We start from the raw sequence: 22,398 nt of genomic DNA on the forward strand, positions 1-22,398 counted from the left end.
CACAATGTCTTCTTTTATCTAGGGCAGATATTACAGTATATTATTTACAACTAAAGTAGTGGCTGAGATCGTGCTATGATTTGTTCTGAAACCAGATTGTGTGAACTTAATACAGAATGATTTAGGAGAAATGCTTTGAGTTGGTTATTTAACTAATAGTTATTTAGGTCACTTCTATCTCCACTGTTTTCCCAGGTACTAGGAACTATGCCTGAGAAAGTGTGCCAAAGAAAAATTAAATGTTACATGTTATTTGCTCTGTAATTAATGGGGCAGCTAGCATGAGAAGAAAGGGATGCAATGTATCCTGTCTGGCTGATTGATTGCAATGCTTCAAATACAACACTAGTAGAGAAGGTTGAAAGGAAAACTGAGAGGCTCACCAAGAGGGGGCCCCACATAATTATTATCAAACAAATGACCAGCATCAGTGAAATGTGTGTTGAAGGGTAAACAGGTCTCCTTTTGTTCAGATATTAAGCAATCATCAAATCTGACATGTAGGCAAAGAGACAGTAGCCCCGTTTCTGCTAGAATTCACTGCCCTCCAGCCTTTTGTGGGATCTGAATGTCACCAGACACGCCGTGGGTCTTCATTTTACTCTACCTCTACCAAGTACAAATGCACTTAAGAGAACCGTAATGTATAGAGCTGCTGCATACTGGAATTGTATACCTGTGAAGATAAAGATGCTCAAAAGTTGAAGGATGCTGTTATGAATGGTGAAATACAGTGGAGTTACTGATTTATTTAGTTAGTATTGTTAGTTTAGTTAGTATTGTATTTGTGGTTGGAGCCTTTGTGTGTTTTTTTGTGACATTTTAAAGATGTTGAGAATGTGCTTAGGCTAAGGTGTTTATGTTTTTTTGTTACTGTAATGTACTGTAATGTTGTAGGTTGTGTGTTCGGACCCCAGGAAGAATAGTCTTTCACCCATGGGTGTAGACTAATGGGGATCCATAAATAAACAAATAAGAGCTTGCACTTGGTCAAATGTCATTCAGCGCTGCTGCTGCCAGGGACTGGAACAGTGGAACAACCTTCAGAAATCTCTCAAACTGGTCACCTTTATGCCTAAGTCAACATTCAAGCACTCTGATGAACATTCTCACTGATTCCTGCAACTGTTTCTCAACCCAGTAACATCCCCAACCCCCTGTCTGTCATGGTGCCCCTCTCACTGCTATATTGCTTGCTGTATGTATATTTATATTCTAATAGCATATATTGTATGTCGGAAATGTTTAATCCTGAATTCCTTTTCAGCCCCCCCCCCCCCCCTTCCTTTGCCTTCAAGAGGCGTTGTCTCTTACCAGACCATCATTGTAAATAAAATTGTTCTTAATCGATTTGCCTGGTTAAATAAAAGGTAAAATATAAGTCCAGATAATACGGTAGTTTGATTTGACATTCCTCACAGATGATTTGTTTTAAATGTGTCTAAATGAAGACCAGGTGTGTGTGTGTAGTCAAGAGTTTTTATAGTTTTATTTGTCACGGCATACAAGCATACAGTGAAATGCGGGAGGTCATGTGTGTGTGTCAGGTGTGTGTGTGTGTGTGTGTGTGTGTGTGTGTGTGTGTGTGTGTACCTGAACAATAGGCAGAATGCTGAGTAGCGGAGAGCTCTTGTTGTCGTCCAGAGGTGCTGGAGCAACAAAGCTGAAGCCTTTGAAGAGCTGGTGGGCGTTTGCACTGGCAGGGTTACCTGGAGAGTCTACACACACACAAAACCTTTAAGTATATTTATTTTTTACCCAGGGACAGTGCACATTAATCAACAACTTCAGTTTCCACATCAATGTAAATGTGCCAGAATTAGGTAATGAGCTAGTTTCCATCTGTAGTCCCTGCCTACCATGCATGTCTTTATGGTGTGGGAGGAAACCCGAGTACCTGGAGGAAACCCACGTGAACACAGGCAGAACATGCAAACTCCATGTTCCATCTTGCTGTGAGGCAGCAGTGCTAACCACTGTGCCACCGTGCCGCCCACTTACACAGCAGTTTCAGCTGGTGTAGGGAGCAGGGAGCCACAGCGATGTGTTTCTCCAGTTATTTTGAAACAGCGTTGGTAACTAGTAGAAGATGACAGAAAGGCTGTCTTCAGTCTGGAAACACTTTGGTTTTGAGGAGTTGGGACTTGGAACGAGATAAAATACTGTGTACGTTTTGTTACACGATTGTGGTTGTACCACAAAATAACACAAATCAATGAGTCATCGTGTTTAATAATCGTGATTTCAGTATCAATCAAAATAATCGTGATTATGATTTTTTGCCATAATAGAGTAGCCTGAATTTACAAAAATGTTATTGAAGAATTTGGTTGTTGAGTTCATGGTTTTTCGTGCTTAATTGGACCAGCAATTGTTGCAGTTCTGGTTATTGCACGCACGCGTGTGTGTGTATGTATGCATTTATTACCTTTAGGTGTTTTAGCGGTGAACTCTGGGTCAAAGCAGAACGTGTCATCTGGTTTCCCTGTGGCAGGTTTGAAAGGAGGCTGCAGTTCTCTCCTGAACAGTTTCTAAGGAGTTCACAAGAACATAAGTTTAATAGTCCATAACAATGCCACTGATATTCCACAACTGAGTACCTCACCATTTGAAAAACCTTTGTTGCGTGTGCATGGGCTCTCTCTATTTCTGCCGGGCAGGTAAACTCACTCTTGCTAATTTCTCCAAAGTTGCCTACTGCAGCTTTAATATGGTGAAGAGGAATGATTGAAGGAATGAGCAATGCGATGCACAACTCGCCGTTCAAAGTGATCAAAGATGTATTAACAATCAATGTGAAATGCTCCGGACTCTTTATACACTGTTGGGAGCAAGCGAGCCAGTGCGCTAGGCCAGCTAGCCATTGCTACATGTGAATTACACAGCGGCGTCTTGCCAGGCAGCTGTCTGAAACAGCAGGGCATTTCACTGATGTGATTAAAACACTTTAAATGACCATAGCTGCTGAGAACGCAGACACCTCAACTAACATGAGTCGACGCAAACCTGTCTAAACACCTTGATCAAGTCAGGATGGATGCGTTTCCACCTGGTTTTTCAAGACTGATATTTTTAGCTCCAATCCTTGACATTTAGCCTTTATCCTATTTTCATACTAGCACTTGTTTCCCTATGCTTTTTCTTTTGTTGTTGTTCTTAGCTCTATTCTATTTCAATCTTTCAAAGATGGTCTTATGTACCCCAGTTGCTATTGCATGTATGTGTTTTATTACACCTAAACCTATTACATCCAAGTTGGGGGATCCCCCTTTGAAAGGCCCTTCTAAGATGTCTGTCCTCCACATCACCTGTGGTGCTTTTTTCCTATTGCTAGGTTTTTGGTGAGTTTTTCCTTACCTTCGTTGGGAAATGTCTGAGAGTGTCGCATATTTGGATTTTATGGTGGATTTTTGTTCTTGATTTATTGTGATGTTTCTTCTTGACTTGTTTAACTCATTGGACACCAGAGGTTGCTGTGGGCGTATGGCCATGTGTGCCAGCGCTGTAATGAAGTGGGGGTACATGCTAAAACTATATTAAATATTATAGCTATGGATCTAATGATATAGTCGATTGTCATTGAGTTTCTTATGGTCAAGATGCAAGAAACGGATAATCTTTTCATCAATACATTCCCGTTTTAAACCGTGGTGATTGAATATGAGTATAGTTTTAGAGTAATTCTGTGTAATCCCAGGAAACTCCGCCAAACAGCGTTTTACTGCATTTCACTATAAATCGTGCCATTCCTCGCCTGGATCAATAATCAATCTGAATTCAACGCTAGATTATCGGTATTATGTTTCATCATGGATGCATGAAAGGGGGGGGGGGAAAGCCGCCCCTCCGTGCTTTGATCGCAACCAACAGAACACGCCACACACACACCACAGACACACGCTTCGATCGCAGGGAAAGAATTATCGGATGAACGCAAGATTGATAACATATAGCCCTTACCTTGTCTATGATGTACTGCAAAAAGAATAATCAAATTATCTGATCACCATTCCAAGTATTGATCGTGATCGTGTTTCCAACGTAATCCAGGGGGGTGACCCTCGTCGATGCATTAGTTATAACTGCTTGCCCTGCCCGAGTATTTAGACCCCGCCCGCACGCCGCAGCTCGGCCCAGACACCAAGCCACATAATTTCAAGTGGAGTGCAATAGCGGCCGCAAGGCGTTAGGCAGCGGTATTGGACTTTTGCAATCTCAGACCCATCCCCAGTGATAACACACAGCTGCCTGCATGTTTATGAATGGAAATAGCGAATGAAAGAAATAACGATCCAATAATGAGTATACTCGTTGATGGCAGTATTCGATTGCCGGGCTATAACGAGTTAACTCGCTTTTGGCGGTGAATGAGTTAAAGAAGACTTGTTCAGCCCATGGGGGCGTTACCTTGTGATTTCGGGATTTACAAATACATTTGATTTGATTTCAACATTGATTATATGTCTCTGCTTCTCCACCTCGAAGGCAGAAGTATAAGATGTGACGAAGAAGATTCTATTAAGACAATTTTAACGCCAAGTTAACCCTCATGTTGTTGCCCTCTATACCTTTTTGGAGCCGCCCCTTTATAACAATACAAAGAAATATATATAACCTGACATATTAACCCTTTCACTGCCGCACTACAGAAGGTTAACCCTTTACTACCCATCGGTAGTGTGATAGTAAAGGGTTAACCTTCTGTAGTGTGGCAGTGAAAGGGTTAAAAGGTGCTATAGATAACATTTCTATGTAGACTAATCATTTAAAAATAATACATCCACAGAGCGTTTAGAAAGGTGCAGTATAAAAGTATTGCTTTTCCCCAAATAAATTATTGATTTACGAATGTATCATTTAAAAGATTAAACCACTGGCAATATCCTGCTAAAGTGTGCTGGGATGTAGAATTATGACAGGGCTTTCCCACTCACTGGTGTAGGGGCACCGCGCCACCATGACAACACACAAGCGCCACCATGTGTTAAAAAAAATATTAATAATAAGTATATATATATATATATATATATATACATACATTTTGCAAAGAGAGCTTGGGGCCAGCTTAGGAACAGACACATCATTGTCTAATAAGTGATTGCTCAGTCCTCTGTTCCTCTTTTCCACGGTGTGTGTGTGTGCGTGCGTGCGTGCGTGCATGTGTTCAACATTAAAGTATTGTGCAACCTCATACACTGTACTTAAATAAATAATTTGGAATTTACTCTTGTTTGCTATTTTATTGAAATTATGTTTTTAGGTTGCAGGAAATTACAGCAAATGGCTTTCTTTATTTATAATCGTTTGCCTCCCCCTCGTTGCGACTCAGCACCATGTCGTTTGATAATCCTGGAGAAACTGTATGAAACTGTATGACCACAGTCAATGTTTTTACTTCTACCGATTCTTACAGGAAATGGAAAACATGTTATGGGCGGCAGTATCACGATGGAGCAGTGAGGGTCATTCCCTCTGCCTCTCTGAAGTGTACCAACATCCACCATAGAATTAAATCATCTGTAGCCAAATTTGATTTAGGGGAATTTACTCTAGTCCCGAGTTGAGAAACCACCAACAAGAAGGCATGGGATGTGTGGCCTGGAGGTGAGGAGGTCTATGGAGGTGAGGGCAAGAAAATAGTTGTATTTCGGAGATAACAGCTGTGATCAGAGTCTAGAGCAGCTGTTCTCAAACTACGTGTCACGACCAAAAGTGGGGTCGTGGGTAGGTGACAGCGCATTGGCACATTTTCTTCTTTTTTTAAATCAATATTATTATATATATTTTTTTATGTTTTGGTAACATATTTAGCTAAATATGCCTCGTTTTATAAATGTGTATTGATAACATAGTGCTGTAATTAAATGTTCTAATAAATATGCATGATCAAGTTCAACTTGTGCTTTTATTGTGATATTCCTTAATTCCACGTTGAAATTACGCGATAGATTAAGTGTGGGGTCAAAGATTCCTAAATAAATGGGGTCGTGGTATAAAAAAGTTTGAGAACCCCTGGTCTAGAGAGATACAAAGAAGATTTAGACCAGGCTCACTCTTTACACTATGAGAAAGGAGTTACAATCAATGGCATCCTCCTGTGGATTATCTAGGTCTCACCATAACCATTCCTATGAGGGCAATGAATCTCACATTCAATTTAAATCTGGAGGTTAGACAGGCCACACTATGGGATAAACAGCCGGTGGGGGTGTTGGGAGACATTGGGGTCTCTGGTCACATGACCTTCTATAGTAACTTGCAGTAGGAGGGGCAGGATGAACAATGTGTCTATACAATTTAAGGTTGATACAGAACATAGAAGAGACTAGAGGATGACCAGACCAGATTGGGTGAAACTAACCGAAACTAACCTCTCTTGAGTTGCTTGTTCTATGTTTGTCAAGTAGCTTAGGCCGCATAATAGTTGAGTCGGGTATCAATTAATTCAGTCTCTCCAATACACTAATTATCATATGTACAGAGGCTGTGTTGCCAATCATTGATTTATTGTTAGTTATGTCATAACGTCATGGCCTTATTATTGTAAAATTGTCCTAAAATATGAAGCGATTACATTTGAATATGATCATTGAGAGAAGTAGTTTGTTTAATCTATTCTATACACATCACTCTCCTCAACCACCTCATTAATACTGACGTTTTTTAAATAGATGGGAACAGAACGCTCCTTTAAAATGTGGCATCGACTTGGTACTGAAGCATCAGTTCTTCCAGACACTCCTAATAGATTCTGTTGATGACACGCACACGCAGAAATAAAACCCCACTGCAGTGTTGATTTTGTGAGTGTGTGTGTGAGTGTGTGTGTGTGCGTGCATGTGTGTGTGACCAAAATCTCTCCCAGATTAACCCCTCCCTTCCCTTCTCAACTCGGCCAATAGTGTCCCGCTGGCTGTTAAACACTCATGCAGGGCTATTATGCACACACAGTGAGAGCTGGCCCCTCGCCCAGACACACACAAATAAACACATTTGGACCTGGTTAAGACCGAGGGCTGGTCGCCACTCAGTCAACCTTCTGCTAGGTGTGAACGGTCACATCAGAAGTGAGAAATGGAAGGGTGTTCATGGTGAGAAAGAGAGAAAGGGGCGATAGAGATGTACTCACATTCCAGTCGATTGTGGAAAAGAAAGCATGTCGTTTAATCTCCTCTACACCGTCAGCTCCGGCCCCTAAAGAGACAGACATGACAGGGTTAAAATGATTAACCATTGCAACAATGATTTGTTTTGAGCTTCACCTGTGTCTACTCCCGGAGTGACGTCATGTAGCAGGTGACCAGTCTATATAATGAATGAACAGGTGTTTTTTAATTGACCTGATAAAGATCAGTCATGGATCGAAACTTTGTTTGATTAATAAAGACGTCTAAATTATACCTTGGGTGTCAAATGCAATCTCATACCAATCACACTGATTGGACATCCGCAGCGCTCAGTGTCTGTGTGAATGGACTGCATTTATAGAACAGCTTTTATCCAAAACACTTATGCCTCATATTCACACACCAACGGTGGAGGCAACCATGCAAGGTGCTGACCTGCTCATCTGGAGCAATTAGGGGCTAAGTGTCTTGTTCAAGGACACTTCGACAGGAGGAGCCGGGATCTAACCGGGAACCTTCAGATTACCGGACGTCCACTCTACCTCCTGAGTCATTGTCGCCCCCAGTGCTTGGCCGTCTTGTAGCTCAGTAGTCTGAACAGTGAACACCTTATAAAAACACACATGCGTCTTACCTAGTCTGTTAGCGGGGTTACGTTTGAAAAGCATCCTCAGCAGACTCTGTGCTTCTAGACTCAAGAACTGTGGCATTCCCAGTTTAGCCCTGGAGAGAGATTAGGGAGAGGGATAGAGAGATAGAGAGAGAATACTAGTCAACTTGCACCAACACATATTTAAACAAGGAATGCTTTAGTGTCTCAATGCTTCCTATTCATTTATTGGGAGAAGCAGTCGTGCAGTGCATTGTGGTAGTGTTGTTACAGGGTTGCAGTGCATCGTGGTAGTGTTGTTACAGGGTTGCAGTGCATTGTGGTAGTGTTGTTACAGAGTTGCAGTGCATCGTGGTAGTGTTGTTACAGGGTTGCAGTGCATTGTGGTAGTGTTGTTACAGGGTTGCAGTGCATTGTGGTAGTGTTGTTACAGGGTTGCAGTGCATTGTGGTAGTGTTGTTACAGGGTTGCAGTGCATCGTGGTAGTGTTGTTACAGGGTTGCAGTGCATTGTGGTAGTGTTGTTACAGGGTTGCAGTGCATTGTGGTAGCGTTGTTACAGGGTTGCAGTGCATTGTGGTAGCGTTGTGACAGGGTTGCAGTGCATTGTGGTAGCGTTGTGACAGGGTTGCAGTGCATTGTGGTAGCGTTGTGACAGGGTTGCAGTGCATTGTGGTAGCGTTGTGACAGGGTTGCAGTGCATTGTGGTAGTGTTGTGACAGGGTTGCAGTGCATTGTGGTAGTGTTGTTACAGGGTTGCAGTGCATTGTGGTAGTGTTGTTACAGGGTTGCAGTGCATTGTGGTAGCGTTGTGACAGGGTTGCAGTGCATTGTGGTAGTGTTGTTACAGGGTTGCAGTGCATTGTGGTAGTGTTGTGACAGGGTTGCAGTGCATTGTGGTAGCGTTGTGACAGGGTTGCAGTGCATTGTGGTAGCGTTGTGACAGGGTTGCAGTGCATTGTGGTAGTGTTGTTACAGGGTTGCAGTGCATTGTGGTAGTGTTGTGACAGGGTTGCAGTGCATTGTGGTATTGTTGTGACAGGGTTGCAGTGCATTGTGGTAGTGTTGTGACAGGGTTGCAGTGCATTGTGGTAGTGTTGTGACAGGGTTGCAGTGCATTGTGGTAGCGTTGTGACAGGGTTGCAGTGCATTGTGGTAGCGTTGTGACAGGGTTGCAGTGCATTGTGGGAGTTTTGCAGTAGGGATTGCAGTGCATTATGAGAGCGTTGCAGTAGGGATTGCAGTGCATTGTGAGAGTGTTGCGGTAGGGGTTGCAGTGCATTGTGGGAGCATTGCGGTAGGGGTTGCAGTGCATTGTGGGAGCGTTGCAGTAGGGGTTGCAGTGCATTGTGGGAGCGTTGCAGTAGGGGTTGCAGTGCATTGTGGGAGCGTTGCAGTGTGTTTTCCTGGTCTTCTTTTCAAAGTTTAAATGTTCCAACCTTATGCAAATTAGGTTGGTCCAGTGACACACCTATAGCTCACAATACTTGGACCAAATGGTCAAACTAGGCGATGTAGTTCTAAAATGAATGGTGTGGTGTGGGCCTGGTGTGGTGTGGGCCTGGAGTGGTGTGGGCCTGGTGTGGTGTGGGCCTGGTGTGGTGTGGGCCTGGTGTGGTGTGGGCCTGGTGTGGTGTGGGCCTGGTGTGGTGTGGGCCTGGAGTGGTGTGGGCCTGGTGTGGTGTGGGCCTGGTGTGGTGTGGGCCTGGTGTGGTGTGGGCCTGGTGTGGTGTGGGCCTGGTGTGGTGTGGGCCTGGTGTGGTGTGGGCCTGGTGTGGGCCTGGTGTGGTGTGGGCCTGGTGTGGTGTGGGCCTGGTGTGGTGTGGGCCTGGAGTGGTGTGGGCCTGGTGTGGTGTGGGCCTGGAGTGGTGTGGGCCTGGTGTGGTGTGGGCCTGGTGTGGTGTGGGCCTGGTGTGGAGTGGGCCTGGTGTGGTGTGGGCCTGGTGTGGTGTGGGCCTGGTGTGGTGTGGGCCTGGTGTGGTGTGGGCCTGGAGTGGTGTGGGCCTGGTGTGGTGTGGGCCTGGTGTGGTGTGGGCCTGGTGTGGTGTGGGCCTGGTGTGGAGTGGGCCTGGTGTGGTGTGGGCCTGGTGTGGTGTGGGCCTGGTGTGGTGTGGGCCTGGTGTGGTGTGGGCCTGGTGTGGAGTGGGCCTGGTGTGGTGTGGGCCTGGTGTGGTGTGGGCCTGGTGTGGTGTGGGCCTGGTGTGGGCCTGGTGTGGAGTGGGCCTGGTGTGTGGCCGAGCGGCACAGTGACTCACTTGAGGATCATGTTCATGGTTTCGTTGCGATCCTTCCCTTGAAATGGTAACGTCCCCGTCAGCATCTCAAACTAAACACACACAGCAAAAGGGAAAGTATAAATATACTGAAAGAAAATAAGAGAAACCTCTCGACCCATTCACATTGCATTTATGTAAATAACTAATATTCAGATACAAATATTTACAGTATGTGCTTTGCTTGCTTTCCTTTGGACTCTGTATATCATTCTGCTCTTAGATTTATCACCGGTGACAGTTATGGCACCCATCACTGTATCCTGCATGACAAGGTTGGGTGGTCCTCCCTGGTAGAGACGTGACTTGCACTGGCATCTGTTTCTGTATAAACCCATTATTGATGATCTTCCACCCTACATCACTTCCTTACTGGACTGGAACTCTGGACCTTATCATACTCTCACTGGTGATTGGCTTACACTTAAGGTCCACAGAGTTAAGATTTTTAATTCATTTAAATTGTTTAATTGATTTTCTTTTCAGTTTCTATATTGTTTTTGTATTATGTATTGAACCTCTCGACGTCATTGTAAGTGAGAGCTTGCTCTCAATGATCTTTCGAGATTACAGTAGTAAAGATTGAATGAATGAATAGTTGAAGATGAACGGTTAGTTTGGAAGTTGCTCAGTAAGGCTTTTGTGCTATTAATAAAGAATAAAGGAAGTAGTGTGTGTGTGTGTGTGTGTGTGTGTGTATGTGTGTGTGTGTACCATAAGTACTCCTAGGGACCACCAGTCGGCACTCTGTGTGTGTCCTCTCCTGTTGACCACCTCAGGGGCCATATACTCCACCGTACCACAGAAGGAATAAGCCTTCTTATCAGCATCTACTGACTCTTTACTCAAACCAAAGTCTGCAGAAGAAAAACACAGGAGGGGGGGGGGGGGTATCACACTTAAATATGCACAATGTTAAAGCTGCACTAAGATTGTCCATGGATTGAAGCAAAGGCGCTGGATGAAACTTATTCCATAGTAGTATGTGATTGAGACCTTGTTTCAAATTATCTTAACGCAGTGGCGTTAACAATTTCAACACTTATATATGTTATTGGGCGCAACGGTTAAGGGCCATAAACGTAAATACGTTTTTGGATCGTTTCCCCCCCTTTTTTTTTTTTTTTTCTTTTTTTTTTTTTTTAATATCCTATTAAATGTCAGGGACCTGTATGTTTCCATTAAAAGGCATACTGGGACTCCAAGGGTGCAGTACCGGCCAGATCCTGCTAGTAGGCAGTATCGAGAGTGCAGTAAAGCCTGTTCCAGACCGGGTGCTACATTCAAATGTCTCCGGGCACACTTTTCTAGTAATGGGAAACCTAGGGCTTCACTCGATCGCATTGAATCATTTTCGGGATCCCCAATCCATATGTTGTTGTGGGTTATGTCGTGGACCAGATGGACATAGGATGTACCAGATAGCGATCAAATAATTGGAATATTCTTTTTGGAATACCACCGACCACAGGTAAGGACAATCTGACGTAAATTTCAGCTTGATCGTGCATGATTTTCATACCCATCCCCCTGATCGGCGTGTGTTGTGGTAATAACGAGTGCCTTTATTGGCATCAATTAATCAGAAACGACCCCCCCCCCTTTCATGCATTCATGATGAAACATAATACCCATCATATGCATTTGATTTGGAAATAGTAGCGTGTCCAGGGACTAAACGCCAATGGTTTTAGTAGAATTCACGTTGCGCCCTATAACCAGCCTCCCAGGAATTAGCCCTGATCATTCCGAAATTATACTTATATTCACCACGTATGAACGTATTCATGAAAAAATTCCTTATTTTTTGCATCTTGAACGGAAGATAGTTACTGTCAAATGACCATGGTATTGTATCCATAGCTATAATATAAAATATAGATTTAGCTCTACAAACAAGGTGACGCACAGTGAAAACTGTAAATTGTACCTAAATTGTACCTCATCCCATTTCTGCTTTGCACTATATAGTTTTGTATATTAGTACACTGCATAGTATTGTATATTATATGGTAACTCAGTTACGTCTATTCTGCATCGAACATTGTACATATGTCTATACTGAACACTGTGACCTCATTTTCTACTTCTAATTTACATGCTATACTATGTTATTGATACTTATCTTGTCTAGCACAGTCTCTGGAGCGTAACAGTAAGAAGCATTTTGTATAAAAGTATTCTGTACTTCTGTATGACAACTATTAAAGAAACAAGAAACTTGAAACTTGAAACTATGTAATGAAAACCTGGCCGTGCTAGAACAGGATGGCGGAATCGAATGGCCCCGAATGTGTTAAGATAACATGCCATATCACATTGTAATTTCACCAAGAAAGCGAAATACCATTATAGACAGGTTTCTTGTTTGTAAACACAATGGACCTCATGATCGAAAGTGTACGTCACTATCTTCGTAAGTAGTTCATAAAAACAAATTTTACGGGGAGCTCCAGTAGCTCACCACGTACCGCGAGTGCTATTTCAGCGCCGTGGACAACCGTGCTCGTCACGGATCTGGGGCTGAGCGCGTTCGAATCCCGGACGGCAGCCGTGCCTTTCCCAGAGTGTCTTCCCCCCCATCTGAACCCTTTCAGCCTGCTTCTGTCGGTCGAACTTGACCAAGTATAAATGCGATGAAAAAGCGATAAACGCTAAAAGAACCAGCTGACTGGTCAAAGTTTAAAAAAAATAAAAATAATTTTTTTTACGAAAGTCCTCCTCCAGATGCCTGAACGCACGAAAAGGTGTTCGTAAATGACCCAAGTGTTCCCATCTGTGATCCCCTGAATGAAGAACGTTACACATTCTTAAACTGAAAGCGCGTTCTCATACACCATAATTTGCATACAGAAACGCCCAGCCAGCTCCTTATAAGGTGTGCAATACTGGACCGTGTGTAGAAAATATTCAAAACAGGTAAGGCAAAAGCAATTTGCGACTGATTCAAATGTATTGTCATTATACAGCACAAGTACAATACAACTAAAATAAGTTTTGGAATCTAACCAGAGATGTAACCAAAATGTAAAGTGCAATAGTAATATACAATGCACAGGTGATTAAACTGGGTATAAAATATATAAATACTACTAAGTAATAGTGCTCATCAGATGCATGTAGAGTTATAGTATTAATATGTACAGTGATACAGGTATAAAGACCCTATAGTAGTAAGTCATACTGTAGAACATGACATCTTAGCGTGACATCTTATTTAGTAGTGTCAATACGAGTACAAGGCCACCCAGAAAAAGCGGCATGGGACAAGTTAGCAGGTGAGGTTAACGTGGTGTCAGGAGAGGAGCGCACAGCGGCTGAAGTGAAAAAGATGGACGTGTGGTGGCACAGTGAGCGTCTGGTCCGGCTCCTAAGTGCTGGCTCCAGGGTATTGCACATGTCTTTGTAGCCTGAAGCGCCCCACTAGATACTCATCGCTCTCTGCAAATAGGTCCGCATGGTCGCGGTACTAGCACTCCCTCCTCAGTGCACAATCAGCGATATCTTCCAGCAGCAGTAGATATGCCATATTGTGTGTGTGTGTGTGTGTGTGTGTGTGTGTGTGTGTGTGTGTGTAGGCCTAGCACTGAGCGCAGCTGCCCAGGAGCGTGCAGCTCCATGTGCATCCTCCCCAAGCCACCTGCATCAGGCTGTTGCATGTTGCTAATAAACTATCGATTTCTATGGAATCTGTTAAACATATCCTTTGTGTCTGTCGTCATTTGTGTGGATTCAACTCGTGAACAGTAAGATGAGCAGTGGAATGTTTCTCCACTGGCTCTTACAATGTGCACACGAAGTAATGTACATAATTTTCTCTTCTTTTTTATATATATATTTTTTTTAAATACAACAATAAATAATAATAGTGACGGTATATGGAATATTAATACATTATATTCCACTATAGCTACATTCACGCGATTGGGTTTAGTTCTTATTTATTTATTCACTGTCATTTGCAGTGTTTGTGTAGTGCTTTTATTTATTTTCAAACATCACAATGCCTCATTGAGTCATGACTATAAATGTAAAATGTAATTGTTAATGATACAAATATTGTCATATTTATTATTATTATTTAATTCCGAGAATGTCTGTAGAATCGACGTGAACGCAATCACCAATGATTTCTCTCAAATGAAGCCCTTAAGAACACTGGCTTACACCAGTCTGTCCGACTTACGACTGCCTTTCCGCATTCATAAATCCTGTTCGTAGCTACGAACCAATCTCCGAAAAGAAACCGTTCGATCATGCCAAAATCAGCCCGGGAAGTTCCTAAGAGGAGTTATGAAGATTTTTTATTTTTATTTCTCCTAAGTCTGTTTGAGCATGAGGTCCAATGTATTTGAGCCAATACCTGCTGAACTCTGACTGAGTTGCCCCCCTACTTGCATTGAGCTGTGGTGCTAAAATAAGTACAACTGGGCTCTATGGAGTCCCCTCACTAAAAGTTGTTTCAAACTGGATGGATGTCATTTAGCCAAATCAGCATGGCTGCGAGTGTGAGTCCTTCACCTTTTACACAGCTAGCTTTGGCATGGATTGATTGTTTAGACCGCTAGCATGGCTAACAAATGCAAATATTTTGTAGTTTGCCCTGTTGTTCTGACCAGAATTACGTACATGTTTGCCTCCTTGATCCACGCACACACTGAGTCTGACAAGAAACCCGTCTATACGGTCAAATCAAAGAAGAATATCATGATACTTTGGCCATATCACCCAGGCCTACAGTACGGTACCTGTACTTCAGTTTAAAACAGTACTAGGTCATGAACAGTGCATACTAGGGATGCTCGATATTGGCTTTTTTACCGATACCGATATACCGATATTGTCCAACTCTTAATTTCCGATACCAACCGATACCGATATATGCAAGGTTTCCCCCCCCCCCCCCCCCGCAAAAAATGGAATAATTTCAGGTAATTAACATTACATATCTCTTGTTGTGGAATTAATTACAACATTATGCATACTTTTGACAATAAATAAAATCAGAATTTGTTCTTACTTGCATGCCTGGGTAAATAAAGGTTATAGAGATATTAAAAAAAAAAAAAAAAAAAAATTGAACAGATACCGATATTTTCCGATATCACATTTTAATGCCGATATCGGCCGATAATATCGGTAGGCCGATAATATCGGACATCCCTAGTGCATACCTTAAAGCAGTGCTAAGTCAAGAACAGTGCATACCTTAAAGCAGTGCTAGGTAATGAACAGTGCATACCTTAAAGCAGTACTAGGTCAAGAACAGTGCATACCTTAAAGCAGTACTAGGCCATGAACAGTGCATACCTTAAAGCAGTACTAGGTCATGAACAGTGCATACCTTAAAGCAGTGCTAGGTCATGAACAGTGCATACCTTAAAGCAGTACTAGGTCAAGAACAGTGCATACCTTAAAGCAGTGATAGGTCATGAACAGTGCATACCTTAAAGCAGTACTAGGTCAAGAACAGTGCATACCTTAAAGCAGTACTAGGTCAAGAACAGTGCATACCTGTTAACTTGATATGTCCAGCTTCATCAAGTAAGATGCTGAAAAACAAAAATGTCCAGAGATGAATTTCACGCACATAATCAGACCAACACATCGCCATGGTGAGTCTGATGACTATTCACCATCAAGCTATTTGTTTATTTCTCAATGTGTCGCCTTTCAGAACCCAATGGAGAGCTAGCTTGCATACGTTCTGTGGGTCTGACGTGTCACGGCTAGTTAAAGGGGCGGAGGTTATACATGTTCAATGTATTAATCTACTGTAGAGGGAACGAGATACTAAAAACAGAGCTTGTGTTATTAAAGTATGATCGTGAACGAGTCTCTTCCAAAGCGAGAAACAAATAAACTAATTATGCTAATCTGCGGTGTCAACAAAACCAAACTTGAAGCTGCTCCTCTGACAGGTCTCTCTCTCTCTCTCTCTCTCTCTCTCTCTCTCTCTCTCTCTCTCTCTCTCGAAAAAAAAACATGCAAATTCTGTTTTTAAAGCCAATTTCCCCTTCAAGGGTTTGGGGGTGACTACAGTGTGTGAGGTGAGGTTGGCTTCGACGGGTGAGTTTGCTTTATTCACACGCTCTGCGTATTGGTAAACTGTGATGCAACGATGGGGTGGTAGGACACGGTAGTGCCCGTTCGATTTCAATGTTAAAACTTCACAATAGAAATACCACTTCAAAAATCTAAATACTAAAAAAAAAAAAAAAAAAACACAGAACATACTATTGTAATTACAAACTTGTGGATTAAATAACCAAAATTGTTTTTAACAGTCATTTTCGTGTTTAGAAATCTCAGTGATTATTACAAAAAGTTTCCCCTAGCTGTTAATTTCCGGTAATGGTGCCTTCTTGTGGTTTTCTGGGAAAGTCATTAAGGAGCCATTACCAGAAATGAACAGCTTGGAAAGAGGATTTGAAAGGAGACTTCCCTCACTTCACTTAAATAGAATCCTGGTCCCAGTGATTGCTGAATTTCAAAGTTGTCAAAGAAAGATTTCTTCCCCACCCTGCCTCATTTCAACAGATTTTAAGACGGCAGCCAGGGTGAAAAAAGGTGAAAGGTGAAGAGTCATACTTCTCTGGTTTGAGATCTCTGTAAACTATGCCCAGGGTGTGCAGATGGTCGAGGGCCAGGGCCAGCTCTGCAAGGTAGAATTTCACATCCTCCTCTGTAAACATAACCTGATAAGAACTGGACAAATTTACTCTCGGGACTCAGAGGAGGAAAACAGCAGCAGACAACACTTCAACAGCCACAAAGAGAGAAGACACATTATTAACATTAACATTATTGTCATCATCTTTAAAAAGGAACACGCCAACATTACGGGAAATGCGCTTACCATCTTCCCCAGAGTCCGAATACACAGATACGGATTTCCTCTCTGTGCGTTCAGTAGAAAGCTAGCCTAGCTTAGCACAAATGAATGGAAGCGATTACGGACCACTAGCCTAGCTTAAAACTCCAGGAGAGGTTGTTTTTGGCCAACAGCTAGGCTAGCTGGTCCATATCCGCTTCTGTTCATTCGTGCTGGATAGCTTTCTACTGGACGCAGAAAGGAAATTAGTATCCATCTTATTGTCCGACTCTGGAGAAGACGGTAAGTGCATTTTCCATAATGTTAGTGTGTTCCTTTAAAACATTAATACTTAAAAAGCAGAAAGCAGATTATTATCATCATCATCATCTTTAAAACATCAACACGGCTGCCGACGGCGAGCTGCTTGCTTCTATCATCCCTTCAACAGGAAGGTTATCTATGACAACAATCACTTCTGGTGCGAGTTTCCTGAAAGCTTTTTGAAGCTAAAAAGATCTGGGCTTCTTTAAGTGACTTAATGCTGCAAACGCTTTCAAGGAACTACTCCAGGAACAGGATGAGATGAATGACACCTTACTTAAAGAGGAACCATTTTCCCTCAGAGTCAAGACGAGAGGATTGATATCAATATCATCTCTGTGTGTCCGTTTTGAAGTTGTATTTCTGCACTTTTGATGGAGCTAGGCTAGCTGCTCCCTACTGCTTCCAGTCCTTGTGCTAAGCTAGGCTGGCTGCTCCCTACTGCTTCCAGTCCTTGTGCTAAACTAGGCTGGCTGCTCCCTACTGCTTCCAGTCCTTGTGCTAAACTAGGGTGGCTGCTCCCTACTGCTTCCAGTCCTTGTGCTAAACTAGGCTGGCTGCTCCCTACTGCTTCCAGTCCTTGTGCTAAACTAGGGTGGCTGCTCCCTACTGCTTCCAGTCCTTGTGCTAAACTAGACTGGCTGCTCCCTACTGCTTCCAGTCCTTGTGCTAAACTAGGCTAGCTGCTCCCTACTGCTTCCAGTCCTTGTGCTAAACTAGGCTGGCTGCTCCCTACTGCTTCCAGTCCTTGTGCTAAGCTAGGCCAGCTGCTTCCTACTCCTTCTGGTCCTTGTGCTAAGCCAGACTAGCTGCTCCCTACTCCTAGTCCCTGTGCTAAGCTAGGCTAGCGGCTCCCTACTCCTTCTGGTCCTTGTGCTAAACTAGGCTAACTGCTCCCTACTGCTTCCAGTCCTTGTGCTAAGCTAGGCTAGCATGCACCTGGGCCTCTATCTGGGGCTACTGGACACACAGAAGAAACTGATATCAAACTTCATCTCACTCTGAAGGAGATGGCAAACAAGTATAATTCCCAAAATGTTGAGTGTTCCTTTAAGGGATCAGTAGTGTTTGTGCCAGAGTAACAAGTCATTGTTTCATTTTGAAAAGGCACTCCCGTTTAGGTTACACTTCATCAGTACACTGGAATAATAACTGAAGAATAACATGCATCTATAACAAATTATATGTACTCCTGTTTAGGTTACAACAACAAGATACTTTAATGCCACATGTTTAGGTTAGACTATACTTAATCTACACCAATCTTGAGTATGTATGAAATATATATTTTTTTGTTATATTTATATACCTATACAGGTTTGTTTCATTGTCAAATAATGAAAAGAAAACAATCAAATTAACTATATATAGAAAGAAATCGAATTATGTAGCGTACATTTGTAAGTGAGGTTGACCTGAAGTCCATATCACAGTATATCATCACATTTATGATAAATTAAACGATAATTCCTTTTTCAAACACTGTAGCACAAATACCACATTCTCCATTGTCTTTGCTGTCTGTAAACAAGTTTGTCTGTCAACAAGTGGACAGTTCAAAACCATGATCACACTGGAGTGCACTGGAGTAATGCATTAAAATAAGACGCCAACATTTTGGGAACATGAATTGGAAGCGGACATGGCCGGTTAGCCTAGGCATTGTCCAACTAACACCTCTCCCGAAGGCTAACCGGCCACTTCCATTCATTGTGCTAAGCTAGGCTAACATGAAGCCAGATAGCTTTATACTGAACTCGGAGAGGAAACTGGTATCCATCGGATTGTCTGTCTCTGGAGAAGACGGTAAGATAATTTTGCAAAATGTTGGCGTTTTCCTTTAACTAACATACAGTTAAGGGCAAAATTGTGTCAGTAAAGGGATTCATAATGTTGGGTTTTATCGCCCAGCCCTGTGAGGGGTAGCGAGACACAAGGACAGTAGAAGGTGAGCGTACCTCTTTGGATAAGCGAGTGAAAACATCTCCTCCCCTGAGAAAGTCCAGTATTAAATAGAGCTTCCCTTCCGTCTGAAAGGCTGGGATGGATAGAGAGATGGTGAGAGAAAGAGACAGAGAAAAAGAGAGTCACCCACACACACGTCAACACGGACAGCGATGATATTCCCGCATTCTCAAGAGCCTTACCGTAGTGCAACTTCACTATGAAGGGGTGATTGACCTCCACTAAAATGTCTCTCTCCATCTTAGTGCGTACTCTGTCCCTGACTGCAAAGACAAGACGAGAAAGAATGGTAGAGTACAATGTCTTGGTGGATATAGATACACGCAGAACATACTAGATACTTAACAGTATAATGACTTGGTGGATATAGATACACGCAGAACATACTAGATACTTAACAGTAAAATGACTTGGGTGGATATAGATACACGCAGAACATACTAGATACTTAAACAGTCAAATGTCTAGTGGATATACAGTAGATGGACATATCTATTATGAAGATGAAATCATACCTTTCAACGATGCCTTTTTCAGAACTTTCATTGCATATAACTGGCCGGCGTCTGGTCCCACGATCTTCCTCACTAGAAATACCTGAGGAGGAAGAGGAGAAGGAGGAGAAAGACGTAGAGCGGAAGAGGATTAAAATTATATGCAGGCTTCCTGGCTTGTATCTCTTGATATATATACTATATCTATATATACACTATATACAGCCCGTGGAGTGCCACCGTTAAGTTCCTCACCTTGCCAAATGAGCCCTGGCCCAGGACTTTGAGCAGCTCGAACTGTGACGGGTCGGCTTTCTCACAGCCCTCCTTCACGTGGTGGGTGATGGGAATCTCCTTATAGGTCTCCTCTTCCTGTAAACACACACATACACAGAGGATACAAGTCACATTGTGCGCACACACACACACACACACACACACACACACACACACACACACACACAATATGCTGAGCTGCAGATTACTTACACAGTGTGTGAAAGACTCTTCCTCCTCCATGGGCTCATCCATAATCTGATGTCCGTTGACCTGGAAGCAGAAACACACAACACAACTCAGCAGGGGAGCCGCTGCCGGTAAACATTCACACCTCTGCACGTCTCAGCGCTGGCAGCGGTTCAGCCAGCGGCACTGAAAAACAAAGAGTCCATGATAACGACTTGCTCACACGCCTCACCGTAGGATAGATTATTCAAACGGAAACACAAGCCGTTCTAAGTCCATGACTCACCTGTGATGATGGAGAGTTTTTGTACTGGAGGAGAGAGTGGTTTGTTTCCAAACAATATGGAGTCCATACTTTAATCCTGTCCAGCTGTCCTGCACTATTCCTGTCTCTATAAAGCCCGTCATTATTAGCATTCTAGCTTAATCCGCAGCCAGAGCAAAAACAACAACAACAACAACAACAACAACAACACAGCCCCTAGAGGTGGAGGTTTTGCTGGGGCCGCAATCAACAACATAGCGCTACTAGGCCCCCTGACTGTTGCCATGTCTTACTTGACATGGCCAGTTGGCCACAGAGGACAAAAGTGTATGTTGTTTCCATACACAAAGCAGACTTCTGATTGATACTCAGGGATTCTCCTTCAGGTCATTTATGTCAGCCTACATTTGGGATGGAAAGCGTCAGTGGTGGAATCCCAGAGGTACTTTAACAAGGGCAAGAGCGGCGGACGAGGAGGACGCCGCCACGACGCTGTCCAGCGGTGGCTCTATATTTCAGTGCTGCATGGAGGCTCAGCCTGCATGATGTATTCAATTCACTGCGTGTGTGTGTGTGTTGAATTCCATCAAGCCTCTGAGGAGGGGATGACTCATAGCGCTACGCAAGCCTACTGAGGGGGTGGAGCCACCAGCAGACATACATCCACAAAACATAGACCTATAACACTCTGTTATTACAAAGCGTCTTCTAAAAGAAAATAAAGTAGTATTTAAATTCCACTGCAAGATACGATGCTGAGAAAAACAGCATTAAATATGGACTCTGCCTTCGCCTCGGTGTATGTGTTTTGCATCTAACCTCCTAAATGCCGGGGCTGCTGCGCCTGTGTCTTTATTCTCACTGATTTATTTTTTACTCCCACCTATACTATGGCTCATCACAGCATGAACAAAGGGAACACAGCCTACACTCGCAGCATAGAAATGGGTTCACTTATTAGCTGCGAGATTGAAAAACAACCGCATGAAAACAGTGTTAGCCGATACTGTACCTACGGTAGGTCTAGATTAATTATCTTCACAGCCCAGGGTCACAGCTAGCCTAGTTCAGACCCATTGTGCATTGGGGTGACAAGCCTCAAGGCCACGTGCGTCTTCCTATGGAGGACAGTTCAGCAGCGCGTCACCTTCTCACTCAATATTTGATAGAAGCGAGACGATTGGGGAGCTCCAGTAGCTCACCACGTACCGCGAGTGCCATTTCGGCGCCGGGGACAACCGTGCTCGTCACGGATCTGGGGTTTAGCGAGTTCGAATCCCGGACTGCAGCCGTGCCTTTCCCAGAGTGTCTTCCCCCCCATCTGAACCCTTTCAGCCTGTTTCTGTCGGTCATCCTTGACCAGAATAAAATGCGATAAACGTATAAAAGAGCCAGGGGAATGGCCAAAGTTTTAAAAAAGAAGCGAGACGATTACCTTAAGGAACATGGCAACATTATGGGAAATGTGCCTACCATGTTCTCCAGATAAGAGTCAGACAAGAAAATAGAATAGATACCAATTTCTGCAAACCGGTCTAGCTTAGCACAAATGAATGAAAGCGGATATATATACGGACCACTAGCCTAGTTAGCTTTCTACTGAATGTACAAAGAGGAAATTGGTATCAATCTACTTGTCTGAATCTGGGGAAGACGTTAAGCGTGTTTCCCATAATGTCTGCCGTGTTCCTTTAAGTGTTTACCCTGATGGCCTGATCCCACACAATATATCTAAGGCTTGTGTAAAAGTATCCAATTACCACAGGGTGGATGTAATATCAAGTCCTATAGCGCTCAAATTGGAGCATCCAAAAACAATTAGGCCCTAGGACTTAGGTACTTTTCAGCACACATTTGGATGTAATGAATGAGGAGCTTCAGGATCAGGCTACTTGTTCATTAAGATGGTCCGACTGTAGGCCATTATATCAAAACATTTCACAGACGTCAAGCCCCTTTGCAGATTGCTGCACTGATCCAGAACAATTTAGTAGAGTTCTCCTGAGTTATCATCCTTAGATCACAGGGTAAACAAAGCCTTTGGTAAGAACGAAGAGCAATC

At 43.2% G+C, this 22,398-nt stretch overlaps 1 protein-coding gene across 1 annotated transcript in view; it reads right to left on the bottom strand.

Annotated features, from left to right (window-relative positions):
- Positions 1 to 22,398, bottom strand: part of rps6kal (ribosomal protein S6 kinase a, like) — a 38,089-nt gene that overhangs the window by 14,115 nt on the left and 1,576 nt on the right. Inside the window, exons 2-14 of the mRNA XM_084332271.1 lie at positions 20,096 to 20,155; positions 19,862 to 19,978; positions 19,628 to 19,709; positions 19,295 to 19,375; positions 19,106 to 19,185; positions 16,601 to 16,707; positions 15,524 to 15,561; positions 10,724 to 10,866; positions 9,992 to 10,062; positions 7,762 to 7,850; positions 7,130 to 7,194; positions 2,429 to 2,531; positions 1,594 to 1,718 (exon numbers count right to left, since the gene is read on the bottom strand). Coding sequence (XP_084188397.1) covers positions 1,594 to 1,718; positions 2,429 to 2,531; positions 7,130 to 7,194; positions 7,762 to 7,850; positions 9,992 to 10,062; positions 10,724 to 10,866; positions 15,524 to 15,561; positions 16,601 to 16,707; positions 19,106 to 19,185; positions 19,295 to 19,375; positions 19,628 to 19,709; positions 19,862 to 19,978; positions 20,096 to 20,155 — 1,161 coding nt within the window. The remainder of the gene's footprint in view (positions 1 to 1,593; positions 1,719 to 2,428; positions 2,532 to 7,129; positions 7,195 to 7,761; positions 7,851 to 9,991; positions 10,063 to 10,723; positions 10,867 to 15,523; positions 15,562 to 16,600; positions 16,708 to 19,105; positions 19,186 to 19,294; positions 19,376 to 19,627; positions 19,710 to 19,861; positions 19,979 to 20,095; positions 20,156 to 22,398) is intronic.

The sequence above is a fragment of the Notolepis coatsorum genome, assembly GCF_963971535.1.
Source record: "Notolepis coatsorum genome assembly, chromosome: 16".
Classification (NCBI taxonomy): Eukaryota; Metazoa; Chordata; class Actinopteri; order Aulopiformes; family Paralepididae; genus Notolepis; species Notolepis coatsorum.